This window comes from Labrus mixtus, chromosome 9 (genome assembly GCF_963584025.1).
Source record: "Labrus mixtus chromosome 9, fLabMix1.1, whole genome shotgun sequence".
Taxonomy (NCBI): Eukaryota; Metazoa; Chordata; class Actinopteri; order Labriformes; family Labridae; genus Labrus; species Labrus mixtus.
In genome coordinates, this window is record NC_083620.1 from 4,049,284 (window position 1) to 4,070,926 (window position 21,643).

General features: G+C 39.9%; 1 protein-coding gene across 1 annotated transcript; it reads left to right on the top strand.

Annotated features, from left to right (window-relative positions):
- Positions 1–673: 673 nt before the first annotated feature.
- gkup (glucuronokinase with putative uridyl pyrophosphorylase) lies at positions 674–21,091 on the top strand. Its single transcript, XM_061046005.1, has 23 exons — positions 674–838; positions 2,305–2,411; positions 3,485–3,529; positions 3,613–3,766; positions 3,862–3,933; positions 5,278–5,366; positions 5,481–5,637; positions 11,933–12,010; positions 12,534–12,625; positions 12,767–12,872; positions 12,957–13,036; positions 13,134–13,202; positions 14,946–15,006; positions 15,112–15,128; positions 15,253–15,310; positions 15,470–15,562; positions 15,649–15,709; positions 15,795–15,908; positions 17,300–17,357; positions 18,531–18,599; positions 18,816–18,879; positions 19,381–19,452; positions 19,809–21,091. The coding sequence occupies exons 1-23, from the start codon at positions 782–784 to the stop codon at positions 19,902–19,904; spliced, it is 1,869 nt and encodes a 622-aa protein (XP_060901988.1). The 5' UTR covers positions 674–781; the 3' UTR covers positions 19,905–21,091.
- Positions 21,092–21,643: the final 552 nt, after the last annotated feature.

Genomic DNA, 21,643 nt, shown 5'->3' on the forward strand with positions numbered 1-21,643 from the left:
TTAGGACATGGAGACTATCCCTTCATCCAGTGTATCCTCTGGAGTGACTAGGATTTATCTGAATTTTTACATGACTGAATTAAAAACATTTCAAACTACTGCTGCTTTATGGTCTGTGTGCAAATAGAATATTATGAAGAATATGCTATTTCTGAAAACTCAAGGAATGTATTTTAGTTCATTAATAGTAGACAATTGATTGCAAGACAATGTTTTTTTTTTTTTTTTTTTTTACAATTGAATGAACAGAAAAAATCTCAAGCCGTAGAAAAAGTCCAAGGAATATAAGGCATATGAGAATACTCTACAAAGAGCAAAAACATGAAACAGAAAGCCTGGGATTTCTTTGTTAATTTAAACAAAAAAATGTTTAAAGTTTTAATAGCCTTTTTGTTATCTGATATATATTACTTTAATTAATTGTACAACATCTTTGAGAATAAAATAAAAATACAATAAAATTTTGTTTTTTATAACGAAATCTTCATTTATGAGGGAAGAATTGTGCCGGTTAAATTAACACATTTATTATTTATCACATTTAATAATGTGTATCAGTCAATTTAAAAAAAAAAAACTTTCATTCAGCGTTAATGCCTTGATATTTGCTTTCATAGGTCTTGTGTTATTTTGGTATGTTTTATTTTGAAACATTTTTGCGGAAGTAGGCTACTTCATTGACGCTGGGAGATTAGAGCTCTTCAAATGCAAAACCTTTTTGTGCACCGTGTGTTGTTTGTACAGATTGTAAGGAACAACTGGACAACGTGAAGTCTCCACAATGATCTGTATACTGCTGGTAGCCGGGCACGGCACCGTTTTAGAGACTCAGATTAAGGTAGGAAGCTTTTAATTCACGCTGCAGCAGAAAGGAGGTAATGTGAGGCGGTGCAAAGTTCAGGTTTGTTATGAAGCCTTCATACTCACAGTCAATATGTACAGTCACAGGTCACAGCACACCGAACTGCTGTCAGTATAACCTGTCAGTTTAAGCGTGTGTTAAGGTTAAAACAGAAGTCAGTGCATAGTGACCGTGAGCGGGGCACAGACCGAGTTACCGTGTTATCTGGTGACTTTCAACCCAATGCGCCGTTACACAACATATGTTATAAGTCTTCTAATGAATGCCTCTTTGTATAGTTTTTCATTGAATACATTTCTGATGAGTTTTTTAATTTTATTTTCATAATGTGTACATTAGCCAGCATCCTTAGACACACTCTTCTTCTCCATACTCCTCCACTCCCACCCCATACAGAAAATAAACCAACAAATTCAGGAAAGAATAATAATCAAATAAAACAAAAATTAAAAATATTCTTGCACAAAAACAGCTACAAAGTTATGTGAGGAGTAACATACTAAGTGAGTAGTTCATGGTAGTTCATGTCTTTCCAGACGAACTTGGGGCCTTCTCTCTTCCAAGACTATTATTGAACACCACTGGGGGAACTTTCAAAGTAGGAAAATGAAGTAGGAAAATGAATAGTATCCAGAGGTCTTGAAACATTTGTCCTCGGTTGTATTTTTCTAAAGTAAGTTTCTCTAAAGGTAACAATTCTGAAAGTTGATCTAGAAACATCTTAAAGGTTGGGGGAGATTCATTTTTACAAAATAAAAGAATGATGAGTATTTTTGACATTATAATAAAAAAAACTAAAATAGCCATTCATTACACTTCACATCTTCAACATCTGCTGTTGCTATGACAACCACAGATGCATTGGGCTGAAAGTCGCCAGTTAACATGGTCACTGTTTAGACTGTAACACCCGATTACAGCCAACCCAACAACCAAACCGCTTTTTCGATACAATATCCTATTTATCAGTAGCTCTCAAACTGTCCTCACAGGCATATTATTTCAGAATATTAGTATTGTTTCGATTTTTTCATTCACATTTAGCAATTTGTTGTCTTGTAATTTCCTGAATGTTGTTGTTTTTGCATTATTTTAGGTTTATGTAAACAGATAACCTGCTGGTTGTAACTTACACACCCATTCTGAGAAGCCCATTTTTACTGCAGAAATAAACATGTTTACAGACTGGTTCAAAATAGAAATGTGGTCTGAATAGTTAATTTCTCAATCAGCACACACTGTAGGCCTACAGGTGTTTACTCTTTTGATTTTGTGAAGGCTAAGAGTTATTAATAATAAGGAAAGCTTTGGTACCATTTTGATCAATCATTGAAATAACAGACAGTATATTGTTTTAAAACACTTGGTGTTGCCAAGTATCAAAGTATTGAATATGACCTTGATCTTTTCATCCATCCTTTTCTTTCACCTCTGCCACCTAGAATGATGACACAGGCTTATACAGCCACCTGACCGGAGTACCGAAGGCCTTACTTCCTGGTACTGGAGGAAAGAAGATCCTTGACTTTTGGTGGGAAACTGTCAACATGTACGTAACAGTGGCAAGTTATCCTACAAGTTATCCTACTAGTTATCCTACAAGTTATCCTACTAGTTATCCTACTAGTTATCCTACAAGTTATCCTACTAGTTATCCTACAAGTTATCCTACTAGTTATCCTACAAGTTATCCTACTAGTTATCCTACTAGTTATCCTACAAGTTATCCTACTAGTTATCCTACTAGTTATCCTACAAGTTATCCTACTAGTTATCCTACTAGTTATCCTACAAGTTATCCTACTAGTTATCCTACTAGTTATCCTACAAGTTATCCTACTAGTTATCCTACAAGTTATCCTACTAGTTATCCTACAAGTTATCCTACTAGTTATCCTACTAGTTATCCTACAAGTTATCCTACTAGTTATCCTACTAGTTATCCTACAAGTTATCCTACTAGTTATCCTACTAGTTATCCTACAAGTTATCCTACTAGTTATCCTACAAGTTATCCTACTAGTTATCCTACTAGTAATAGGAAGAGAATGACGTTTATATACAGTGACTGGCTAAAGTGTCTGCATGCGACCACTACGATCTCCGTGCACGTAATTAAACGTCTCCATTCTGTTTTCTGTTCGTCAGTATGTTGTTCTCCTCTCTTTTGTGGATGTTGTCATTCCATTGGATTACACATAGCATTGATATAAAGACAAATATTCTCATTATAACGTTGTGTAGCGGACTCTGTTGCTACGGCCGCTACTTCCGCGTTGTTTATTTACGTCACGTCTTACGTCGGGAAATCCCCCTCCCCCCCTCCCCTCTGACAGGGAAAGTCCCCCGCTGTGAGGAGCATATGTGAACGACTAGTTCGGGAGAATCTCCAGAGATGTCCTCCTGTAAATATCTAGATATTATCCGGAGTGCAGATGTGAAAACGGCTCTAATGTATAACTTCAGAATGCCTCTTCTGGAACCAATGGGTGACGTCACTGAGACTACATCCATGTGGGATACAGTCTACTGTTGGTACATGGGGTTACATGGAAATAAAAGTCTGCTCCATCCTCTGTGGTAATAAACGTTCTTAAGTAAACAGCACTTCTTTTTCTACAGGCGGCAGCTGTTCACAGAGGTGTTTCTAGTCACAAATGCAGACAAGTAAGTACTAACTGTTGCATATCTCATTTTGGGTTGATTCCTGCAGTCCGGTAACAGTTTACACATTCTGTAACACTGACCAGGTATAAGCACTTTGAGCGCTGGGCCACAGCTAATGACTTCCCGCTGGAAAACCTGGTGAATGATGGCAGCACTACGTTGGAGGACCGCCTTGGTGCTGTGGCCGACCTGCAGCTGGCCATACGCAGCCGCAAGCTTCAGGACGACATCATGGTGGTACGAATAAGTATACCACTCTTCTTTCTATCCGTGCTGACAGGTTTTACTTTGTTAGAATCGACACAGTCAGGGTCGTCTTTATGTCTTAACAGATTGCAGGAGACATGCTGTGTGCAGACCAGAACTTTGACATCGCTCAAGTTATCCGTTTCTTCAGGTCACAGGTGAGATTTCCTACGATGCAAATGCGCTCAATGATGTAGTGCTTACTAGAGGTGGGAAGAAAAATGATTCATGTAAAAATCAAGATTCTTCTCTTCTAAGATTTAATATCGATTCATAACTCCCAAAAGGCTTTTTTATTTTGTTCTAATCAGTCAGTCCTTGCTAAGTGCTAAGGCTAGGTATTTAACTCAGTAGAATGCCAAATGGAATAACAACAAATTCAGCCAGTCTCACAGATGGCTGGAGTAGATCCTGAAGTATGTACTTGTTCAAATATAGACTTTGAATCCATGAATCCAGAATCGTTTTGAATCGAAAATCGATTCTGAATCGAATGGTGACACCAAGACTCAAAAATCGAATCGTGAGACACCCAAAGATTCCCAGCCCTAGTGCTTACAGTACGTTCACACACAAAACCATTTGAGTGGAGAAAGAGGATTAAATAAAAGACGCGCCTCCTCAGGTCTTTGGAGGAAGGAAGTCACCAGACTTCACTGACAAAAACAGTAAACCTATCCTGCAGAGCTCAGGAGTTGCTGGTCTGTAACTGCGTTGATAAGTTGCTTTGTTTGAGTTTTATGATTTACACAAACAGAAAGGTCTGTCTTTGGAGTATGTCTTCTAGTAAGGTCACGTACTTAAACTTTTCACATGCACATTTGCATTAGTCATTCAGGCGACACAATTCATTTAAAAAAGTAGCACCCAGATTTAAAGATAGCATTTAATCTTTCATGTCCTCAGTGGGTGAATCCTATAGAGTAGTTTAACAGCTCAAAAAACCTTCTTATTATTCTGAGACTAGCGTTCATAAAAATCCTAATTTCCACCTCCAGCCTGAATCGCTTAGTTTCAGCGGCTGTTTTAAGGCCCCCCTCCCCGTGTGCCCACTTTCTTCTGATCGGCTAACTAAACAATTTCTCTCCATTGCTGGGAGAAGAGAGCCGGTTAGAAGTGGAATCAATGGCTTACGTAGAGATTTGAAGCCGTCTCGTGAAATTCTTCGTTTCGGCGGAAATATCGCAGAATTGCAGAACAAGACGATTAGCGCCCTCTGCAGACTCATCCTGGAATTACTCCAACATTTGCATACCTCATTATCTGAAACTTTGCCCGCATTTAGTATGAGCTTCGAGCATTGTAACGCTATATGTGTGTGTTTTAAAATGAGGATCAGTACAATATTTCAACTTTAAATTTAATTCAGAGAAAACACTAAAAGTCTGAAACTGACCAAATTATTTAAAAAACTTGTTGCATAAAACGATCAAAACTGTCTTTTCTGTGGAGGGGAAGTCATTGGTACTTTACAATATTCTATGGTTGTGTGTTGGATTCAGACTGGAGAGCTGATGATCTACTACGAGCTGGAGGAAAGTGAGAAACGCAGCTCCAGAGGCATTGTGGAAGTCTGCCCTGAAACCCATAGGTGAGAAGAAGTTCCTCCTTTATTCCTACGATGCACAGAGCTTCAAACACAGGCTTTGTAGTTCATGCTCTGTTGGATATATTTGATTTAACCTATTGTCTTTTTCTGGATCAGGATAACTCGCTTCCTTGAGAAACCGCAGGATGGGCTGACGGCGTCCCGGCTGGCCAGCGTGGTGTTCTACTGCTTCAGGAGAGACACACTGTCCTACCTGTCTGACTTCCTGAACCTGCAGCCTCGAGCTACAGACAGGACCTTCGGACAACTCTGGGTTTGTCAATGCTTTATCAAATAAGTGTGACCTCAGCAGCGATGATCTTTTTCTTTTTTTTTAAATGTTCTTTTTATTAGGAAAAGCACAGTATGGTTTACATTGCACATAACCTTCATTACTTGACAGACTTCCTTGATCCTCATATAGTTATTTGACCATTGTTTGTCCCCCATTCCGCAGGGACTTGGGAAAGACTGGTGCGGAAAGTCTGAGTGTCTTTGTCCATAATGCTTTCCCAAAATTTTCTTTTTCTTATAAATCATTCATTTACTGCAACATGTGAACCACAGAACCGGGGAGCTTACTGTTTCTGAATCAAGCAAAAAGAAAAAACAAGATGTAGAGGGTAGGTTTTCACAATTCACAAATAAATTCAGTTAAAGTCCAATCTTACAGGTTTTACATACTCAGTACATTTAGACCATATTATGTAAAACTTTTCTTGTTGTACTCTGAGGGAAAATGTTATCTTTTCCATGACGTAGATCCCATGTATAATTTCCATCCATTCCTCGATGGTGGGTGGGTCTACTTTTAACCATTTTCTCGTTATGGCTTTTTTACTTGCTGCTAATAGTATGCCGAGCAATTTTATGTCATTCATGCTACAATTTTCAGACAATATATCACCCAGATACACAGTTTCACACTTGAAAGGAATGTTTAAGCTAAACACATTACTAATATGTTGATGAATTTGTTTCCAATAACTTTTAATAACCTGACAGTTCCAGAATATGTGGAAGTGGTCTGCTCTGTTAGACCCACAAAGTCTCCAACAAGCATCACCACCCCCTTGATGTCTTTTCTGAACGGGTGTAACAAAAAATCTCACAACATTTTTCCAGCAGAACTCACGCCACGTGTTCGACCCTGTTGAGATCCACTGTAACCGGCATATCTTTTCCCAACTCTCCACAGAAATCAGCACATTGCCTTCTTTTTCCCACTTCTTCTTTATGTATTCTGTGCTCGCTTGTTTAGATTGTAGGATGCCGTTATATAATCTGGAGATGATTTTATTACATGATTTGGACTTGAGAAGAGATAGAAATATCTGCAGGAACCCTGATTCCCCCTTTTCAAAAGCCTTCTTCAGGTTTTGGTTAAAGTAATGCCTTACCTGCAAGTATCTGCCCTGTCCCTTCCCAAACCATGTTTATTTTGTAGAGCTTCAAAACTCAGAAATGCCCCCTTGTGGACAAATGAATAGTAGTTAGTCAAACCTTTTGATGTCCACTGATTAAATCTGCCATCACTTTTATTTGGAGCAAAATCTGAATCGTGAGCACACCACCTAAGAAGTTTAGATGACTCTCCTACTCTGCAAATTTTTACTATTTCCTGCCAGGATTTCAGAAGAATGTCCTGCATGGGATCATCTGAAACCAACAGTTCACCCTGTAATTTGTTATCTGCTAATAGAGCTGTTATTGGTATGTTTTTTACCGTTGTGCCTTCTACATCCTTCCAACCTGCCGTACAGGTTGATGAACATAAGCAAACTAAAGGTCTCAGCTGGGCTGAGTTGTAATATTCTTGTAGGCAGGGGAGACCCATTCCACCTTTTTCTTTTCTTAATTGAAGGGTCTTATATTTAATCCTGGCCTTTTCCCCCTGCCATATATATCTTGATATTAACCTCTCCTATTCTGAAAACTGTTTAGGAGGTATTTTGACTGGTAGGCACTGAAAAAGGTAGAGCATTCGTGGAAGAACATTGATCCTGACTGAATCAATCCTAGAACTTAAGCTCAAAAAAGGAATAAGATTCCATCTTTGTATGTCTGACTTTAGCCTAGAGTTTAAAGGACCATAATTAAAATCAAATATTTTGGAAAAGTCCCTTGGCAATGCAACTCCTAAATATTTGATGTAATCTGCTTCCCATTTCCATTTATATAAATTCCTAATCTCAATTGGAGGGTCATAATTGAGTGTTAATACCTGGGTTTTATTAATGTTAATTTTGTACCCAGAAAGTAAACCATATTCCTTCAGCATTTCCATTAATAGTGGAAGTGTCTGTGTGGGTTGAGTTGAAGTTATCAATAAATCATCAGCAAAAAGAGCTAATTTCTGCTCCCCAGATAACATTGGTACCCCTATGATGTCAGACCTCTGCCTAATCCACTGGCTCAGGGGTTCTATGAACAGGGCGAAGAGCAGTGGCGATGCGCAGCAACCTTGTCTTGTTCCCCTTTCCAGAACGAATGAGTTGGTTAAATCGCCATTAATCTTGATTCTGGCGGTTGGTTTAACGTACAGTGCCGCAAATGTGTCAATTATGGTTGTATGTAAGCCAAATTTTGCTAGTACTTTATACAGAAAAGACCATCTCACTGAATCAAATGCTTTCTCTGCTTCTAAGCTTATTATGAGCGTCTTAAATTTTTCTTGTGTGTCTCATAACGTGCAGTGTTTTCCTGATGTTATCTCGTCTGCCTCTGCCTAATAAAACCTGTCTGGTCCTTATGTATTAGGTCTGGTAGGATCGTTTCTAATCTTTTTGATAGAATGGAGGTGAACAGTTTATAGTCAATATTTAGGACACTTACGGGGCAATAGTTCCCACATTCCAACTTCTCCTTCCCCTCCTTAGGAGTAATGGAAATAATCGCCTCTCTCCACGAGGGGGGATAGATTTCTTCTCCAGCACCCAGTTAAATGTTTTTAATAGTGTCGGGGCTAATTGGTCTAGCATTGTTTTGTACCAATCCGGGCTGTAACCATCTGTCCCTGGGGATTTCCCCCCCTTAAGTCTCCCAATTTGCCGAATATATTTCTTCTTTTGTTATGTTGGATATTAATTTAGCATTTTGCTCGCTCGTGACCTTTGGTGTGTGTATTGACGATAAAAAAGCATTGATCTTATATTCGTCGTCCATTTGTGTCTGAGAGTAGAGTGTTTTGTGATATTTTTCAAAGCATTGTTGGATCATCTCGGGACTAGTTTCTATTTTACTTGTTGTAGGGTTTCTTATTTTATGAATAGTTCTATCTGCTTGTTATTTTCGTAACTTGTACGATAAAAGCTTCAATGATTTGCCCCTGGTCTCATAGTATTGTTGCTTTGTAAAGAGAAGCTTTTTTTGTATTTCATGTGTGTTTATATCGTCTATTTCTTTTTTAAGTTTTGTTATTTTGGACTTGGTCTCACCTTTGAGGGTATTTGAATGTTCTTTTTGAGTTCCTTCAGTTCGTCTTCTAAGTCCTTGAGCTTTTGTTGTCTAATTTTCTTTTCATAGGAGGAGATAGCTATTATTTTGCCTCTAATCACCGCCTTCAAAGCATCCCAGAGTATTGATGGCGTCACCTCTTCGTTATCATTGTGATCCAAGTCGGATTTCATTTCAGTTTTCAGTTTATCTTTGATAACTGGGTTATTTAAAATGTTTGAGTTCAACCTCCATAGAGTAGACCTAGTCTTATTATTGAGGTTAACCGACACGTATACAGGACTATGGTCTGAAAGGGTACTAGGGCCTATTCCACAATTATTTAATCTATGAAGTTCTTTTTTAAACGTAAAGAAATAGTCTATATGAGAATAGACAATATGAGCTGATGAGTAATGTGTGTAATCTCAACCAGTTGGAGTTGCTTCCCTCCACATGTCCACAATTCCCACTTCACTCATCAAAGTGTTGATTCTTTTACTAATACTTTTAGCCTCAGACTTTCCCCTTGAGGAGTCCATTCACGGGTTTAGTCGAATATTAAAGTCCCCGCCACATAAAATCCCTTGACTTTTTGTTGTCATTATTTCAAATATGTGTTTATAGAAGGACCAGTCACTACCAGGAGGAACATACACATTAAAGAGACTCACCTTCGTACCTTCTATTTTACCTGTAATCATAACAAATCTACCGTCGTTATCTTTATATTCAGATACATGTTCGTAATTTGCAGCCCCTGATATCAAAACCGCCACTCCTCTCCGCCTCCCCGATCCGTGGGAGGAAAAGTAGACATGTTTAAATCCCATTTTATTCAATTTGGCATGTTCAGAGTTGTCATGGTGAGTTTCCTGTAAGTACGCTATTTGGATTTTCTCTTTCTTTAGTTTTGACAAAATTTTCCCCCTCTTGATTGGATTGAGTACACCGTTTATATTAAGTGAAACCATTTTTATCGAACTATTCTGCATCTAGGTAATTCCCCCGCCAACCTCACACATGTCCCTGGTAAGCTCCCCCCTCCCTGACAAAACCAACAGAGAGTGAACAAATGAGTAAAGAACAAACATCACACTAAATATCATTAAACTCAACATGAATTGTCAGTATGACAGTATGCCTGACCCTACTGAGCCTCGTAGAGGAGGCTCTAAGGGGAAACCTTCCTCCTGTGACAGGTAAAAGGGGCCCTTATCAGCGACGGCAGCAGCAAAAGAAAAAAAGTGTAACCCGAACGAACCTCTTAAAAGTCTAATGAATTTCTACCGATTTTACAGTATCATCATCACTGTAGGGAGTGATGTGTAGCATGAACGGCCCGGGCTCAAAGAGAGATAGAAAAGGGACAGAGAAAACACAACAAGTGGTGGGTCCAAAGGAATAAGATCCATTAGGTCACAGAAGGTGCTGGTGAAGATCTCCTGAAGGCTCGGAGCTTCTCCTTGTAGCTTGATTCTCGCCCGGCGTTGAATGCTCCTTTCCCCGCTCCTACGCGCTTTCCTCCAGGTCAGCCGCCATATCTGCTCCATCAACGTCTCCGGAGGTTTGATGATATTGACGGTGTAGCCTCTACTCGACAGGTCTGCTGTTGCCTCCTCTATGGTATCGTAGATTTTGGTGCCGTCTTTATATCTTACCAGCAGCCTGGCTGGGAAGAGGGTCTGGAATTGAACTTGGTTTTCTTTCAGTACCTTGCGGACCTCTGCGTATTCTCTTCGCCTTTTGAGGATTATAGGTGGATAATCCAGCGATGATCAATTTACAATCGAATCAGGAAGGTATGATTTCCTAGGTATAATAGATGATGATTCCCAGTGAGTATTTTTTAGTTGAAAAGATGTTCAAAACTGGTGTGGTTTATTTGTATAGTGTCAATTCATAATGAACATTATCTAAAGACACTTTGCATAAAGCGAAGGTCTAATTTGAACACTCTCAGATTCTTTTGTCTGAGCTCAAAACTCATCAGCAATCATCGTCTGATAGACCAGATATACCGGTACCTGGAAAATCATTTCTTAATAATTCCAGTGACGTCTGCGGTTAGCATTGAACAACTTCCAGGCTCGTCATGCTGCCACATGCACTTGTTCCTCATTCTGGCTCCAGAAAAGCAAAGTGGCAGGGCCAGTATCTCAAACTTCAGGAAGGCGCTCGAAACAGAACAGGGTGAATTTAGTTTAAGTAGTTTTTAGTTCACTCACTCTCTCTCACTAACTCACTCACTCTCTCACTCCCCCACTCACTCACTCACTCTCTCACTTACACACTCACTCACTCACTCTCTATCTCACACTCTCTCTCACTCTCCCACTCTCTCACTCACTCTCACTCACTGACTCACTCTCTCTCTCTCACTCTCCCACTCACTCACTCTCACTCTCTCTCTCACTTACTCACTCACTCACTCTCACACTCTCTCTCACTCTCCCACTCACTCACTCTCTCTCTCACTGACTCACTCACTCACTCTCTCACTCTCCCACTCACTCGCTCTCTCTCTCACTTACTCACTCACTCACTCTCTCTCTCACTTACTCACTCTCCCACTCACTCACTCTCTCTCTCTCTCTCACTCATTCACTCTCTCACACACTCACTCTCTCTCTCACTTACTCACTCACTCACTCTCTCTCTCACTTACTCACTCACTCTCTCTCTCACTTACTCACTCTCCCACTCACTCACTCACTCACTCACTCACTCACTCACTCACACACTCACTCTCCCACTCACTCACTCACTCTCTCTCTCACACACTCACTCACTCTCTCACTTACTCACACACACACACTCACTCTCTCTCTCTCTCACTCATTCACTCTCTCACTCACTCACTCACTCTCTCTCTCACTTACTCACTCACTCACTCACTCACTCTCTCTCCCACTCACTCACTCACTCACTCTCTCTCACTCATTCACTCTCTCACTCACTCACTCACTCTCTCTCTCACTTACTCACTCACTCACTCACTCACTCACTCTCCCACTCACTCACTCACTCTCTCTCACTCATTCACTCTCTCACACACTCACTCTCCCACTCTCTCACTCTCCCACTCTCTCACTCACTCACTCACTCATCACTAATGGATCTTGTCTTTTCAGGAGTGGCTCATTAATGAGAAACAACTGGACGTGTTTGGGATGAAGCTCCCCACCGGCTTCCAGCTCATTGGACAAGTGGTTTGTATCCTAACCTTTAGATTGTTTTTCTGTTTGTCATTGCTTTCAGAATCACTGATTAGAACGGATATAAGCAGAGGAGAAGACCTTGGATTTATTGTAGCATCACACACGATGAATTTGATCTAGCATTGCAGTCCTCTAACATGATCAGGTTCAGGAAGAACATGTGTGCTTAAATGAATTGGCTTACTGACATTAAAGCACTTACATTTCTAAATATAGCATACCTTTTCATCGTCATTCATTGTCAGGTTGTTTTTTTTCTTAAAATTAGCTAACTAACCTGGTATGAATGGCTCCATCTGCAGCGATGTATCGTGTAGCTTCTGTGCAGACACTGACTGGCTTCTCCTTAAAGGGTCTGAACTGAGCGAAAGCTCCTGTGAATAATAGAATTAATTCATATAATCCCACTTCAAAAATGCAGCTCTATCCCTGTAAACAGAGAGTTCATATCTAAGCACTCCTAAGTCGTTTTTCTGTGTTGCTTCTGATCATTTGCCTCCTCTTGACATCTCAGGGTTTGTCAGACTACACTAAGTGGCTCACACACTACTCCACCAAGCAGCAAGACAATCCTGCTAAACCAATCACATGCCGATCATTCGCCCGGTAAGAAAACACAGACTGATCTCACTCCCGCAGGTTACCCTTTCCCTCCTTTATTTCTTTAAATAAAGAGCAGTGGATTTGTCAGCACAGAGCCTGTTGGATACTGAAAGAAGTGATTTTCAAACATGTGATGACTCACAGGGTTGGACTTATGGGGAATCCCTCAGATGGCTTCAATGGAAAAACCATCGCCATGTCAATCTCTAACTTCTGGGCTGAGGTCACTCTAGTGGAGAGCCAGACTTTGGTAACACACTTTTTTTAAGATGAAGCTCCTTCATCAGGGAATACACTGTGAAAAAGTCACCTGACTATTTCTGTGACTTTGCAGGTTTTGGTCCCTCACCCTCTTAATGACCCGACAGAGTTTGGAAGCCTACAGGATCTATTCTGTATCAGCAGAAAGGAAGGGTGTGTACACGAGACGACATGAGCTGAAACACAAGACACAGTGTTGAGTTTTCATGTATTTTTTTTAAAATAAAGTTCTGTTCCTTGTCCACTGTAGATACCTGGGCGGTCTGCGGCTGCTGCAGGCTACCTGTAAGAAGTTCTACCAGTTCTGCTCCAAACAAGGGTGAGAGGAGCATCCATGGCAGTCTGTTTTATCATTAAATCTACCCACACTCTATATTAAAGATATCTACTGCAGCATGTCTCCCAGTCCAAAACAGTATTTCTCACTGGTAAAAATTATAGATATTCACAGCAACATTCTTGAGAGCAAAAATTGAATTCAAGATATCTGAAACATCGGCCAATTTCACACCTAACCAGTTCGGTCAAAACAAACTCGAGTCCGCTGTCAATCCAACCCAACAGAGACCATTTGAAAAGTCGGGTCTCTGTCCGCTTTTTTTCTGACACTGGTGCAGTTTGTTTGTAGTAAAAACATCCACCGACCTCGACCTAACTGCAAGCGATCAGGTAAAAAATTGTCTTTGGAGCAGCCAAAGCCAGGTAGGAGGCAACTAGTCTGAGTTTTTTATCATCAAGATCTGTTTCAGATCGTCAGCGTCTTGTGATTGTCATGGAAAAGCTGATTTTGATGAACATTTATCTTCATAGTTTTTCGTTAACGATATGAACTCTGACATTCATCCAAACTCAACGTTGTCAAGGCTAAATTACATGATCGTCTCCAGTTTATTGCGCTCACCACTACGCAATAGGAGACGTTATGTTATGCAGCATCATGGACGCAAACACCACTCACACTTTACATTTGAACACTATTAGTTAGACATTTCTGGAAACCCCATCTTGAGTTCATGAGCTTATGTTTATTCATCCATTGCTGCCCGAGAATTAAAGACAATGAACATCTGTCTATGTGCAACAAAAGGAGCCTCAGTTTCCGGGTGGTATAAATGTTCACCACCTTCTAAAGTGACAGTTTTGAAGTCCTATCGTCCCGTTATGATGCATAAACTGTCTCTACATGCTGTCTAAGACTTGACCGCTCAGTGACCTGAGTTTATGGGTTTTCTTGAAGAAACTTTTTTTGAACTGAACATTAACGGCCTGAAGAACGATCATTTTTGTGTTTTACCACTGGAAGAGAGAGAGACTGAAAATCTTTTGTTTTGATCAGAGTTGCTGGTAATATATTTTTGTGTTGTTGGGTTTTTCTGTTTTCTGATACCTAATACAAGCATAATTTATTGAAGTGAACCTGTGTGGCAGTTTTCTGTCTCATTCTTATTTTTTAGGTGGTTTAGTTTAATACTTATACATCCTTTGCATTGTTTCTTTTTACAATAAGTGTGGTGACTTTAAATAACAAACAAAATGACTTTTACCAGGGACAGCCTGGCTGGCACCCCAGAAAACAAACAAAAATTAAATTAAAAGTCTTGCCCACTAAAACCATCACAAGATGTTTCATTAACATGGATATTTGTTCTTGTGACACTGATCCCCTGCCTGTTTTATCACGTTAAAGCGACAAAATAGTCTGCAATGAAGTCCTTATATTTCACTAATAATCCATAAAACTGTAATGGAACATCAGGCTTCATGATCAACGTTTTATTTCACACTACAACTTTGTTCCTGCTCTGTTACAGGAGCAGATTTCACTATGTTTCAACTCGTGTGTGTGTGTGTGTGTGTGTGTGTGTGTGTGTGTGTGTGTGTGTGTGTGTGTGTGTGTGTGTGTGTGTGTGTGTGTGTGTGTGTGTGTGTGTGTGTGTGTGTGTGTGTGTGTGTGTGTGTGTGTGTGTGTGTGTGTGTGTGTGTGTGTGTGTGTGTGTGTGTGTGTGTGTGTGTGTGTGTGTGTGTGTGTGTGTGTGTGTGTGTGTGTGTGTGTTTCCTGTAGTATTGCTCTGACAAAGCAGAACTTCACTCTGAAGTACGACACCAACATTCCTCGGCAAGTGGTGAGTATCTACTCAAACACTGGTCCCTTCTAGGAACGTAAACCACACAGTCTTCTTACCGTAAGTAACAAACTCTATTGACTCTTTGTCTCTGTTTTCTTAAAGGGCCTTGCAGGAAGCAGGTAAACAAAGTGTTTTATGATATTTATTTTTCACAGTAAAAGCACGTTTAGTTGTTTGGTAAACATTTGCATAGAAATTGACTCGTTAACAACCCTCTTTTTTTTCTCTTTTTTTTTTTTACAGTGCCATCGTCTCGGCCACCCTGAAGTGTCTTATGAAATTCTACAACATAACAGAAAACGTAAGCATTGTGTATACCTTTGTATCGATGTAATCAGGTTTTTCACTCCCTCGTCAATTTGTTGTAATCAAAACCTCAGACATCCTATCTCATGGCACAGAGCCTCTTATCTCCAGAGTTAAGAATGTGTTCATTTATATTTTGGGATTCACTCTGCAGGATCTCCCGAAGCCAATCCGAGCCAACTTCATCCTCAACGTGGAGACGGATGAACTTTTCATCACGGCTGGCCTGCAGGACAGAGTCGTACAGGTGAGACTTTCTGCACTCTGTCCACACTGCATGAAGTGACACTTGTCATAGATGAAGTAGCAGCAGGTGTTTGCCTCTTTCTGCAGGTCTATGAAGGCTTAGTCTACATGGATTTCAGCAAGAAGCTCATGGAGGAGCAGGGATATGGTACTGAAGTCAGCATCATTCTGTAGCTGCTGAGCAGACTTACAAATACAAATCTTTAACATGTGTGTGTGTTTCACATCTTCAGGAGACTATGATTTAATGGACATGAGTGAGCTCCCGCGCTTCTGGCTGGCTTACCTGAGCGACCCTAGTGACTCCGGACGTATCCACAGCAACATCCGACAGCGATGGCTCAGTGGTACGTCTTCATTTCAAACATTAGATAGATAGATACTTTATTGATCCCGAGGGAAATTCAAAGCATCCAGTAGCAGGTTACAAAGACGTTACATGACATGAAACATTTGTTACAAATTAACCACAAAACCGACCCCCCCCCCTCCCATACATGTATATTAACCTGAAAAAAGATTTAAAGAATACCTCTAGATGAATCAAACTTAAACTGTGCAATTAAAAATAGACTTATAACAAGAAATGTACATAACCTGTGCAGGGATAAAAATATATGTGAAATTTAAACAAGAACCTAAAAACAGTTGAGGAAAAAAATCTGTAATTAGACCTGAGTATAAAAAATAAAAAAGTGTTGACATTACAGTGGCTTCATGTGGTGCCTTTGGTCCAGAGCGTCCTAAATGTCTTTAAAAACTGGGGATGTACTGCCATCTACCACCTCAGGGCCCTGTTGTTTAAAAAAAGTTTCATCTGGATCTGACTGATGCGGGTAATGAAATCCCTTTTTTTTACAAAGACAACCCATTTTACTTTCATCCTAGTTTTGTAAACTAAAACGGGATCAGAGCAACTTTATCAAGATACAGACTGTAAAGTTTCCATATCTGGATTACAAGTGCTCTCAATGAAGCCTTTGTACTACATACTTTGTCCACAGGGGGAGCCAAAATCCACACAAAATAAGAGCTCCTGACAGTTGCTTTTACTAAAATCTTTCAGGTGTGATATAGAAGCTTTTTGGTGAAATATTTTATAGGGAATAAATCCTTAATTGTTTAAAACCCTCATGTCGGCTGTATCTACTATCTTACTGCAGCAATAGAGCAAGACATAAAAAATGTCTGAATATCAACATCATTTCATAACTATTATGACCTCATTAAAAAATGTATGACAATTTAATCCTGAAATCCAGCCTGACTCCAGCTCTCTGATGGGATCAGGATGATCCAGATTTTTTGGGATTGAAATTATCAACATCTACTTCAAAGTTTTAAACGACACAAAATTCAAGTTTTAGCTGCCAAAAAATTAGATTGGATTACCCTATCATATCAAACTCCATATACCGGTACATCTTTTTTCTTTGCACATTATGTCCCGTAGACGTGTCAGTTGTGCTTTTAACAAATCCCTCACTGTGAATCTTTGCTTTGGAAAATGTTAACAGCAGATGCTTTGTCGTCAAACGAGCTGTAATTTACTTAGTGTGACACCAACACCACAGCGGGGATTTCAGGCATTAAATAAACTTAATACTGATGTTCTGGTTTGCATTTGTATCTCACATAGAGGCTTCAGTTTTAATTTCAGTGTGTTTTATAAGCAGCTAAAAAGTCCTCAAAGGTGACAGGAAGGTTCTTTGGTTGATGTTGCTCTGTCGCCCCACAGGAGAGCCTCTGGTAGTTGAAGCCATGAAGACCTTTGCAGAGCTTACAGATCAAGCAAGGTTGGTTGAATTTCTTTAAAGGGGACATATTGTGAAAAATCCACTTCTACAGTGTTTCTGAACATATATTTGGGCAACCTGAGTGTCTACAGACCCACAAAATGTGTCCATCCAGTCCTTTGTTTGTGGTCTGCATAAGTCTCACAACACAGAGAAAAATGCTCTGTTTCAAATTTGCTCTCCTTGTGATGTCACAGTGGGATTCTGGTAAAAGAAAATCCCCTCCCCTCCCCTGATATCTCCACCCATGGACTCCACCCCCAGACAAGAGCAAAACTTTTGCGCAGGTCCGCCATTTTTATTCTCGCTACAGAGGAGTGATGTCTACGGGGAAACCTCAGGGGGCGGGGTCATTGCATTTAAAGAGACACACACACCAAAACGGAGCGTTCTGAGAGAGCTGGTTTATACAGGGTCACAAACCTCCTCTGGTGCTTGATTCATGTTATATTTTGACCAAAGCACAGCACAGATGTTTCATTTAGACCACAGGGGACTGTTTGAAATGATGGAGAAGGGGGATAATATGTCCTCTTTAAGGTGTAAAGTGGTCAATAATTCACTTCAGATAACGCATTAGATCAGAGGTTTCATGTGTAGTATTTGCACCACAGTCCAAGGTTGGAGATATTTCTGCTGTTTCACCTTTCATTCGCTTACACAATCAGCTGCATCATGAACATAATAGTATACTGGACTATACACAACATGTGTTACTGGAGGACACCTCTAGAGGGCACACCAGAGCACTCTGGACTGTGTACAACTACCAGATGTGTGTGGGATGTAAACTACAGACATGGAGACACTCGAGGAGGTTACTGTTATGTTCATTCTGATATCAGAACAAACGTAATATAAACTATATCAAGTCTCTTATGGTCTGAAACTCCAGTCCCATCTCTGGGTCCAAATAAGGTCACTTCTGGTTCCAAAACAAACAAGACAGCGACGGCCAAAATACCACATTCACTCCCTCTAAATAAGAGTCCACAGATGTTGCCTTACTGTCTGTGTGTCCACTCCTGACATTCGGTCGATGGTTCATAGACAAACCATGTAAAAGAGTTTATTAGCTGCATGTTGAAACCATTCTCTTTTATGTGGTGTTTAAGAAGTTTAGTAACTAAGAGCAGTTACCATCACACTGACCCAAAATGTCCTCCCCCTCAGGACGGCTCTACAGGACAAAGACTGGAGCCGCCTGGCACAGCTGATGGACCAGAACTTTGAGCTGCGGAGGTAAACAGCACACTTACCGGCGTTGTGGCCACACAGACGGGGTGTAGTTTTTATTTTTAGTCTCCACACCTGATGTAAACACGGTGAAGTCTAACCAGAAACACAAATAATCTCAAATAATCTTCGAATAGATCCCAGGGACTTTTAAATATTATGTTGTCTTGAAAATGCACATCCCTGTGACTCTCACAGCTAATGTAATGACATGTCACACAGGACTGTCTACACTGACGACTGTCTGGGTCCTGGAAACCTCAAGATGGCTCAGCTGGCAAGGAAGGTAGGTGCACAAAGTCTCTTCTACCTGCTAACAGCAGGACATGTTTTATTTAGCAGGATCCACTCTCCATCTGTGGGAACACCCCAAGTCTCTAAATCGATATTTTCCTCAGTCCTCCATCCTCACTTTGAACAGAAGCAGACTGGACCTGCCATCTTTAACCATGGTACAAAATAAACTTTATTCAACAGAAGCAATCATTATTTGCATAGCGCCAATTCATAACTTAAGTGTTATCTTGATACGCTTTACAAAAGAAAATATGGGATGATATGCAGGATGGATTCCTCCTTTGTACTCCTCGCGTTCCTGTTGTCCACACTTCCTCGCCGCTGAGGTGGAGGTCGGAGCAGGCCGTGCATGAATGAGGACGGCGGTGGTCCAAATGATCTCTTGCAAGAGAGGGATGCAGTTGAAGGAAGCTGTTTTAGAGACTTGGGGTGTACCTTGCATGTGTTTTTTCTGTTTGTGCACTCATGAAGTTTTTGGTGCTTCCTGCAGTTTGGCTCGGCGGTGAAGTTACCCGGCAGTGGGGGCGCTGTGGTGGGTCTGTGCCTGGATAATGCCAGATTGGTAAGACTGCACTGATCACATCTCCTGACCTGATATTCTTATTTCACCAATTATATCTGCTGTGCAGGCCAGGCTGTGCAGAAAGTAAATCACCTATTCCAAAAGGGGAACTTTCTCTACAGAGGGCAAAACATCAGGAAACAACATCAGGAGCCTTAAGCTCCTTTTCTGTTTATGTGTGCACTTGCCTGCAGGATAGCATAGCATACTCTTTTGCTTATTTATTTCTGACATGATGAGACACTGATCAAAGTCGTCAGATCTGTGCTGTTTGTGATAATTCTCTTCAGATTTGTAAACTCTGAAGATGTGATTCCGAGCCCGCCGTCTGATGCAGTTTGTCTTTTGCCAACTAGGTGGAGATGAGGCAAGCTTTCCAGGAGGCAGGCTGTGTCTTCTGTGTCATCACACCGTACGTCCCATCTGCCAGCGCGACGAGCGGCCATCACTGACTCACATCTCCCCGGGACTCCGTCAGGCTGCTAAAGTAGGCTACAACTCATGGCCATCAGGAGTACGACAGACAGTCGCTCTCAAAGACTCCACGTGCCAAACCATGAGAATTATCTGTAATAAAGTGATCAGTCACATGAAGGCATGAAAAAAATCTGATTAGCTGGAAAAATCATTCCTCTTTGGTGGTAGTTAAAATGAAAATGAACCAGACTGAACAAATAATGTGAGCTCTAAAAAGGGGGGTCGGACTACACATTTAAATTAGTTTAAGATCAAAAGAGATTCAGGACTTTAATGATCATAGGACGTTTAATAAGTATCCAGTTTTGTACAATTTACTATACATAATATAAAAATGTTGTTTTTTAACAAGTGAATGTATAGTAATAATTTCAATGTAATCCTGTTTGTACAACGGTGTATTAGGGTCATTTCAATTCATTTCAGTCATATTTTGGAATGATTAAAGTCTTTTGTTTATAAAATGTAAGATGTAAATTTGCGAGATTAAAGTTGTTATTTAAGTCTATGGTTATAGGTGTTACTTTGAAAGGTCATTTCAGAAAAGCACTCAAATGTGCCAAAATGAGGACAACATAAATCTTGTTAATTTCCGACAATCTTGTGAATTTATGACTTTAATCTTGTAGAATAACAACTTAAGTCTCGTGACTTTCTTCTCATAAATTTTCCATTTTAATCTTGGTTATTTATGACAATCTTGTGAATTTACTACTTTAATCCTGTAATATTAAGACTTTCTTTACTTTCAACTTTTTCTTGTGAGTTTTTCGACTTTTCCCTCGTGAATTACAAATTTCTTCTCATAAATGTACAACTTGTATCATTAAGACTTTAATCTTAAAATCTCTCTCTATGTGGTCCTAATACTCAGTTGTGTATTTGCTTTGAATAAAATATTTTTATTTTTATAAACACATTTTTTTAAATCAAACTTTTGTTAAAAAAAACCAAAACATTAATAAAAGAAAAACTTACCAAAGCCATTTATTCTCCATATGTCACAGTGGTATCTTATTTAATTTCCAGTTTATGACTCCTAAAAAAGTTATACAGTGTTTAAAATATATTATATCAAGCATTAGATTTGTCCTAAAATAAATTCTCTTGTTGTAATCTTTTGTATGATGAATTTGAATTTTAATATAAAAATGATATGCTACCCTTGTCTCTTTGTGTTTACTATTATGCAACATGTTCCTAAATGTCTCTTCATCCTGAGAGTAAGCAGCTGTCAGTCTGTTTACATCTGGGTGGTAGAGCGGGGAGAGAAGGCCCATTAAACCAGTGAGTCTATAAGGCGTACACTCTGTCCTAAACCAGAAATGTTGTTCAAACTAGGCTACGTTTGTGCTTGCACAGAGCTGGTGACACCAATTTACTGATTAATAAATTACATGTTGAATATTTCTGTTGTATAAATGCATCAAATATTGACCTTAATCTGGTCTAATCCAGCAAGAGGAGGTACAGTTATTAGTGTCTATTGAATGTCCACTCAGTGCTGAAGTCTGTATATTGAAATGACTTGTAATCTCTTTTAGCCTTTCTTACGATACATTATAAAATCATTTTTTTTTAAATTCTTTTGGGTTACCAGTGTTTAGGTAGACCTGTTAGTGCGTTGACTTGGTTACGTTATATGCCGACCACCTCCAGAGACAGTGGTGATTCCCAATCTCTGGCACCCTGAGGGGGGCTCTGGGGGTCCTGA